Here is an 8,580-nt window from a genome sequence, read left to right as displayed (position 1 = left end):
ACCTGATGGTGAGTGGTTACCGTCGCCCATGGACTTCAGCAATGCCAAGGGCAGAGCCAAGTCGCTGCCTACCGAGCCGAGCCGCTGCCTACCGAAAATTAGCATGTGCTAAAAGAGCCAAACAAATATTTTTAAGAGAATCGAAATGTAACATAAATTGAACAAGCCTTCTTTGTGTTTTTTAAACTGGAAATCATTAAACCATTACAATAGAGTAAATCTTGAAGCTATATGTAATCTGTGATCTGTGAGAGAATGGTCAAGTTTTAATGTGACAATTTTGTCATGTCATGCGAAAGCAAGCTTCTTTCTCTACAGTAGTCTGTGGTCATGTCGTTGATGTCAAATATCAAGTGCATACATACATAATAATTAAGTTTTTGGGATTTTTTAGCATTACAAGAAAACTGAAGTATTTGTAATACATAACAAAGAAAGAAATAAGGTTTATTCCGAATACACGCAAATTTTTCCAGAAAATACTTTACTAAAATTAATAAAATGAGTTTCGAAAACAACAGTAACGGCAATGAAAAAGAAGAACGTAAATATTCACACGAGCGCAACAAATCCGACGAATTACAACTATCACGGACTGACATGAACATGTTAATAATGAATTATCTAGTAACAGGTAACTTCATTTTGATTAAAATTAATTTTTACCTCCATTTTGTAATATAGATCAAGTAAGCCTGCAATCGGGTAAACGATTTAGTATTGCCTCTATTTTCTAGTAACTTGCATATAGCAGCTTATGTCAAACAATAAGTAAAGCAACTGTTATGAACATTAACATCCAGTATTGTTTGATGTATCCATTTTGATCAATATTTAGTCAACTGTACAGTTTAGTTAATTATTGCAATATAGCAGACGGGGTGTGAGCTTGAACTGAAAATATAGATGCCTAGAGCCTATAGAGCCTAAATGCATTCTCACAGCAAAGTGATGTATCAACAAACAGTGTTTCTTCTATATTTTAGTTGTGTGTGTTGTATCAATTACTGAATTAACGTAATGATTGATATCTGGTTTGTTTTGAACCTAACAATATGTATTGATGAGCTCCTAATGTGTAAATTGGGTGCCATGAGAGAAAATAAGAGTGACCATTACTGAAAATAGTTCACACTTTGTAATAAATACATTAAATTAGTACAACAATAACATAATTGAATGTCATTGGTTTTTGGCAGAGGGCTTCAAAGAAGCAGCCTTGAAGTTTCAACAGGAGGCAGGTCTACAAGAGCCAGCCCTATGCAGTTCCTTGGACGAGAGGATAATGATCCGTGAAGCAGTACAGGGTGGTAGAATCCCTGAAGCTATTGCTATGGTCAATTCATTACATCCTGAGCTTTTAGATAATGATAGATATTTATACTTCCATTTGCAGGTATGTAATTCATGTTAAATTCAAACCCTTTTGTCATAATATAAGTGTCATTTTCCATTTTTGTCATAATATAGTCATTCATAGATGCATGAAATAGAAACATTAAATAGTTTGAAGTTCAAAAATTTTTGTTTATCGGAGGATCCTACACTTTGTAGTCTACCTAACTATTCATCAGGGTACTGAACCCTGGTCACCTCTAGATACTATTACTATCTACTTACTGTTAATTGAAATATTTTAGCAATTACAACTTTTGGAGCTGATTCGTGCAGGACGTGCTGAAGAGGCATTAGCCTTTGCAAGTGCAACGCTCGCAGAGGCTGGTGCCAATGATGCCAATGCTCTGACTGAACTAGAGAGGTCACTGGCTTTACTGGCCTTCCCTGACCCACATACCTCACCCTTTGCTGATCTGCTGCTGCCTTCGCACGGTCAAAAGGTGATTTGGGCTAATGTACTTTCTTGTACTTTACAAATAGTATACATAACACAAATTCTGTCGTATTCCTGAGTGCTGAGGGTCGTGACCTTTACAGAGCACTTTTGTTAGGACTATGATCCTACATTCAACACAAATTAAATTAATTAAAAAAAAAAGCTCTTGCTTGGTAATCACACCATTTCATCACTTTGCACTTGATATGGACCTGAACTATAGGGAAATTTGAATTTTCTTTTATCTAGTTATTACTTTACAACTACATAGTAAAGATGAAAAACTATGAGTCCTGTACAAACAATAAACTAGTTTCTAGATTATTTTTGTTACTATATATCACTAGATAAGACAGTTTCATGGATTTCAAGATGTTTAGTGGTTCCCAAAATCGATAATTTTCACAACACTAATGCTGGAACCCATCTTGAGACATGAGGTTAGTCTCAATTGTATCCAATAACAGCTGTTCTACCATTGAGTACTTAACTTTCAAAGATAATATATTGAATTTATCACCAGATTGCAAGTGAACTCAATGCGGCTATACTCAAAATGGAGAATCAAGAATATACAAATCCAAAGCTGTGCAGTCTTCTTCGCATGATCCTGTGGTCTCAGAGTGAGCTGGACAAGCACAACATCAAGTACCCTAAGATGACAGATCTTGCTAATGCTACTATAGGGCAACCAAAGTAACCGATCTGCTGTTTAACAATTAGAATATTTATTACCTCAACAGGACTTGTGATGTCTTAAAAGACCTGAGTAAATGGATTGAAAAAAATTAAAGTGTGCTTATTTTTTGAGCTTAAATTTTTTTAAAACAATAACGAGCTATCTAATAAATTAAATATTTGGATACTTTTATCAAACTATTAATTTAATGCATGTATTTTGTGGTACGAATGTATCAGACTGTAACCGAAATGAATGTAATGTCAATTTATCAGACATCACAAGTACTCTTGTAGAATTTTAAGGAGTTTAGTGCTTAATAGTGATCTAACGAGTATTCGTAGATATTATCGCCTACACAAGTTCATTTGCTACTTACTGACACTTCTACCATACCGTGGTACCTACTATTTTGTGAAGGTTAAATATTGACAGCCAGTACTATATTCTATTGGTTTTAGTGAATACGTTCAGCGACACTTAGCAGGGTCGCTTCCAGTGCCGAATTAGCTGTGACTAATCATGAAGGGTGACCGTCTGTATAATATTTTCAAATTAAGTAAAAGTGATATTTGCTGAAATAGATCCAGCCTTAACACAATGGTTTTTTTTTCCTACCTATTCGTCGGAAGCTTAAGGAGCTATTCCAACTTCGCGCAGACAGTAAGCCGGGTAGGTAGGTAACCTGAAAGAATTTGCTAACACTAACCCAGACAAGAGCGCAACTTCACAGAATCTACTATTGGATCAGAATCGCAACTCACTGATAAGATCCAGCTTAGTGGGCTGTGCCTTTAAGACACTGCTGTTGATATTCTAATTAATGTATTACCTGACAACAAACTACCTAAATCAAATTATAAGTACCAATGCACAATCGCGTCAGAAACCCAATATTTTTACGTCACTGTCGCTTATTATTTATTCGAGGCAATTTTAAATCAAGTTTATGGAAAAGTATTAATGTTTTAAAGTTTAGATTATAGTGTTTTTTTATAGTACACTCTAGCGATAGTGTTAATATAATAATCATAATTATTTTCTGCTACCTTTAAAACAATAATAAGTTTATTGACAGTGGTACTGCTATAAATTTTTAATTGAATACAACATACATCTGGTGTGGGACATACTTTTTTCAATATCATTTTATAAGTAAAACTTACACAATCAATATACTAACAAGTTTCTATATCATTGACATTAAAGCTGTATATGTTATCTCTATATTAATAGACCAGGGTAGAAGCCTTTAAAAATAATGAAAAGTGAAAGAAAATAATAGTAGGATGAAACCCATTAGAAAAGGATGACAATATTATAAAAATGGAAGGAAAAATAATTTACGGGCGATCTGAGGTCGGGAAGGGGATGGGGGGGGGTTAAGGGTAAAAAACGGTTTTTCTCGATTTCCGGCAAAACTAAAAGTCCTATGGAAAAAAGTCAAATGGCAAAGTTTTAGGTAATAAAAAGATCTAAAACTTTTGTATTTACACTTTTTTCACATAACCTAAAAATTTATGTAAAAAATTAAAATAACCAAGTTTTTGGTTTTTTATTTTAATCTTTTTCAAAAAAAATTCTTTTTTCAGGAAATTTGCTGAAAACTTGTGTCCCAAATACGCTGTAATTTATTTGATTTGAAATATTTATTTTTTCACCTCATTTTGAATTAATATCGAAAAAGGACCCTAATTTTCAATCGAAAATTCACCCGTCAAAATATCAGCTTTTTTCAAAAAGTTGGTATGTTTTCTGCTCGTTGAAATCTCTACTTTCCGATGGTGAAAAAAATATATATATGTTACTATAGTAAATCTTCTCAGAAAATGCAAAAAATCGAAAAAAAACTCGAATTCAAATATATTTTTTTAATTATTATATACAATTTTTTATTTTAAAATTTACCATTTAATTACTCGAAAAACATAAGATTACTTAACTTTTGGCTGACTTTCATGTATATTTCATATATTTCAAATACCTTTTGATGTGCTAAAATTTTTCGTAGGTCACTCAGGTATATAAGTTATCTAAAAATAGTTATAAATAGGCATCTACGCATATAATTTAAAGAAGATTCGACAACTTTCTCCAAATATTGTAGATGTCTTATTAAATATGAATTTTATTAACTTATTTGTTTGCCAATTATAGTAGTATATTTTGATTTGCAATTTTTTTTTTATCAATGTAACATATAATCTTATGTTTTTCGAGTCATTAAAGTGTAAATTTTAAAATAAAAAATTGTATATAATAATTAAAAAAATATATTCGAATTCGAGTTTTTTTTCGATTTTTTGCATTTTCTGAGTAGATTTACTATAGTAACATATATATTTTTTTTCACCATCGAAAAAAAGAGATTTCAACGAACAGAAAACATTCCAATTTTTTGAAAAAAGCTGATATTTTGACGGGTGAATTTTCGATTGAAAATTAGGGTCCTTTATCGATATTAATTCAAAATAAGGTGAAAAAATAAATATTTCTAATCAAATAAATTACAGCGTATTTGGGACATAAAAAGGTAAGTTTTCAGCAAATTTCGTGAAAAAAGTTTTTTTTTTGAAAAAGATAAAAATAAAAAACCAAAAGCTTGGTTTTTATAATTTTTCACTTAAATTTTGAGGTTATGTGAAAAAAGTGTAAATACAAAAGTGTTAGATCTTTTTGTTACCTACAACTTTGCCGTTTGACTTTTTTCCATAGGACTTTTAGTTTTGCCGGAAATCGAGAAAAACCGCTTTTTACCCTAAACCTACCCCCCCCCCCAACCCCTTCCCGACCTCAGCTCGCCCGTAAATTATTTTTCCTTTCATTTTTATAATATTCCCCTCCTTTTGTAATGGGTTTTATCCTACTATTATTATTTTTGGTTTTAAAAATTATCGACACTGGTCTATAATATGTGAAGTGAAACTTTGTATAATAAGTTTTGGTGTAGTGGGGGTAATGTCATTTTTATTGCCCGCATATAATTTAAATAATTTTTATTTAAGCCAACTTTTTTTTTATTTGACTTTTATTTAAGCCATAATTTATATTTAAGCCTGTGTGTTTAGAAGAAAGTTAAAGAAAAGAGAGGAATTCGTGAAGTGTATTAGGTGTTATAAATAAAATACAATTAAAAGTTATGAAGTTTATTTAAAAAAATATACTTAATATTAAAAATTATGTGTCGCCGTCGTCACTATCATTTTCTAATAGTGCTACCCCTTGGATTAAATTTATGGTAGCACCTGAGCTGGTGGAAAGAGTTGGCTCCTCATCGTCGACATAACGAAGAGTCGCTGTCGTCACTGGCGTAAATAATAAAACGCACAGTGACTGAATCGACTATATGGTAATTAGTATTTGGTCCTGGCCTTTCAAACAAACTTAAAACAATAACACTCGTAACAAAAACTCAATATAAACAAAGGGTTCCTACAACTTTAGTAGGCGCATGTGTAACCGGGAGCGAACGGAACGTGGACGCGGTGCGGAAGGGGAGGGTCGACTGACTTACCGATCGCGCGGCTCGCGCGCTCGGAACGGTGCTACCCCGCGTCCCGCTTGATAACCAAAGAGACCTAAAAAACGACTTCTGCGCATCTAGCGACTCTTGCCAAGTTACGTGCCGGGGACTTTACCTCTTTTTTACGAAAATTTCGCGGATGGAGGAGTATGAAATTTCCCACACTTATAGAGAATATAGAGAGGGAGTGCAGAATGTTAATATTTTTGTAATTATGCATAGAACATACATTAAATCAATAAATAAAAACATTACACACATTACCATGTATTTGACACACACACACGCATAAATGTACCCTTTTGTTTATTATTAAAGTCTGTGGTCAAATTGAAAATAGATTAATAATGTTTATCTTTAATATTATTTATCTGTAGTGGCGAAATCTGTTACTATAAAACAATGGTGATTATAAAAATGTGACAACAGAACCATAATGATCAAACTTATAATTTAAATTAATTATGGTCGAGATTCGACCATTGGGCGACTACTGGTATTACTAGTTGACCGTTGAACTATTTTAAAATAAGTAGCCTCTAAAGCTATAAAGAAAAACGGCAATACATTACAAATTTTACGTGCTATTAGTCAAAACGAATGAAGTTAGTTTTAAAGGTGTTCTGTTTACTCGTTTACGTTACGATATTTCGGGACTTTATATTAAATAAAAAGTCACAATGTGATGTAGCCACATAAAAATATATCCTGGTCAGTGGGTAGTTTCATAAAATAACTGATTCAATAACTTTTTAACATGATGACAGTCTAATGGATTAAGAATATAATTACATATTCGTTAAATTAATTCAAATTACTGCGTTCGATACACAAAGTAGATAAACATAAAAAAAATCGACCGTAATATGACGACACATTTTTCAATGTCAATGCACAAAATGTCGTCTTTATTGCAAGGACTGAGAGCGAGCAACTATGGCTGCCCTAACTTGGCAGAGCGGTGGCGCTGCGCTATTAATATTTTTTCTAAATTCTAAAAGTCTAAATAAGTCTGTAAACGATGTGAAAGTCACATAGTTGTAGACACGGGGGGAAAGTCGCAACTGTATTGTATATCGGCTGTCCCACCCTAAAAACCCAAACAAACATCTGTTTCGCGGTAGAATTCGTCAGGATGGCGGTGCCAACCCGTGCAGGTTCACAATACGCCCTACCACCAGCAAAATTATTGCTTAACTTCGAATCGATTATTTCAATTAGGTACTATTTACCCGTTATGGTTTTAGACTTAATATGATCTATGCCTTTTTCCGGACAAATTGATCGTACGTGTACATAGTATAAAACAAAGTCGCTTTCTCTGTCCCTATATCCTTATGTATGCTTAAATCTTTAAAACTACGCAACGGATTTTGATGTGTTTTTTTTATAGATAGAGTGATTGAAGAGGAAGGTTTATATGTATAATAACATCCATTAAATAGTGGAGAAATCAATAATAAATTACAGTTTCCGAAGCGAAGCGAGGCGGGTCGCTAGTAACTGTATGTTTAAAAATCGACACGTGTGAAACGTGTACTATTTAAATTATATTTTACTTTATAATTTAAATGTGTTTCCTGTATGTTTCTGACAGTCTTCCTTCAATCATACATGTATTACGATATTGACTTTTTCACCCTACCTATTCGCTGGTAGCATATGGGGCTATTCCAGCTACGCCCGAACGGGTTGGCGAGCTCACGGGCTCAACCTGAGAGAGTTTGCTAACACTAGCTCTAGCAAGAGCAGTGCTTCGCAGAATCTACCACCAGATCGGAAACGCGACCCACTGAGAAGATCCGGACGATATTGAGTATTTATTATTCAGTTGGACTTTGCAAAATCAGCTGAGCCAAAGACAGCCTATGTCCTGTTCAGCTGATCAAAAATCTTTATCACATCAATGTTCATTCTTCATTCTTTTTTATTTTTCTTCCTCTTTTATTGAAAGAAGATTAAAATAAAGAAGCTGCAGTGGAACAAAAACGGTATCACTGTTGTTCCTGACGAGCATACTATTGCAGAGATTATGTATAGATTTTCAGACCATATTTTGCACAGAATATCGGCATGACGAAAGCCTTTGTTTGAAAATATTGCACCCACATTGTGTACTGAAATGTGACCAGTTTAGATAAGGAATAATTGGGTATATGTTTATTTTGTAGCGTAACTAGCAGTAAAATATTCGTAATAAAATTTAATAAGTGTTTAATTAATTAGAATAACGTTTGGACCCTTTTCCAAAATTAATACTGTGAACGCTATTTTTGCACTCAACTTTATGGGTGTATAATTTTAGATGAGTATATTGTAGTTGAGAATATAATATGTTCTGTAGGTTCAACTTTAGACTATTAAAGTTCCAAACGATTTTTTTTCTTTACAAAATTTGTAACATACTACTTTAAATCAATTAATGTTATTTAAAAACTGTTTTTTATTCGCAAGATACCTATCTCGGTTAGACATTAAATTAATTATATATTTAAAGTTCGATAAATGTAAGTTTCGTCGTGTGTAAGATGAAAAAAAATAAAG

At 32.9% G+C, this 8,580-nt stretch overlaps 1 protein-coding gene across 1 annotated transcript; it reads left to right on the top strand.

The window, feature by feature from the left end:
• Window positions 1–282: 282 nt before the first annotated feature.
• Window positions 283–3,772, top strand: Hou (GID complex subunit 8 homolog protein Houki). Its single transcript, XM_028169637.2, has 4 exons — window positions 283–634; window positions 1,200–1,396; window positions 1,641–1,838; window positions 2,358–3,772. The coding sequence occupies exons 1-4, from the start codon at window positions 502–504 to the stop codon at window positions 2,532–2,534; spliced, it is 705 nt and encodes a 234-aa protein (XP_028025438.1). The 5' UTR covers window positions 283–501; the 3' UTR covers window positions 2,535–3,772.
• Window positions 3,773–8,580: the final 4,808 nt, after the last annotated feature.

Source organism: Bombyx mandarina, chromosome 22 (assembly GCF_030267445.1).
Source record: "Bombyx mandarina strain Sakado chromosome 22, ASM3026744v2".
Lineage (NCBI taxonomy): Eukaryota > Metazoa > Arthropoda > Insecta > Lepidoptera > Bombycidae > Bombyx > Bombyx mandarina.
This window is presented reverse-complemented; position numbering and strand designations above follow the sequence as displayed.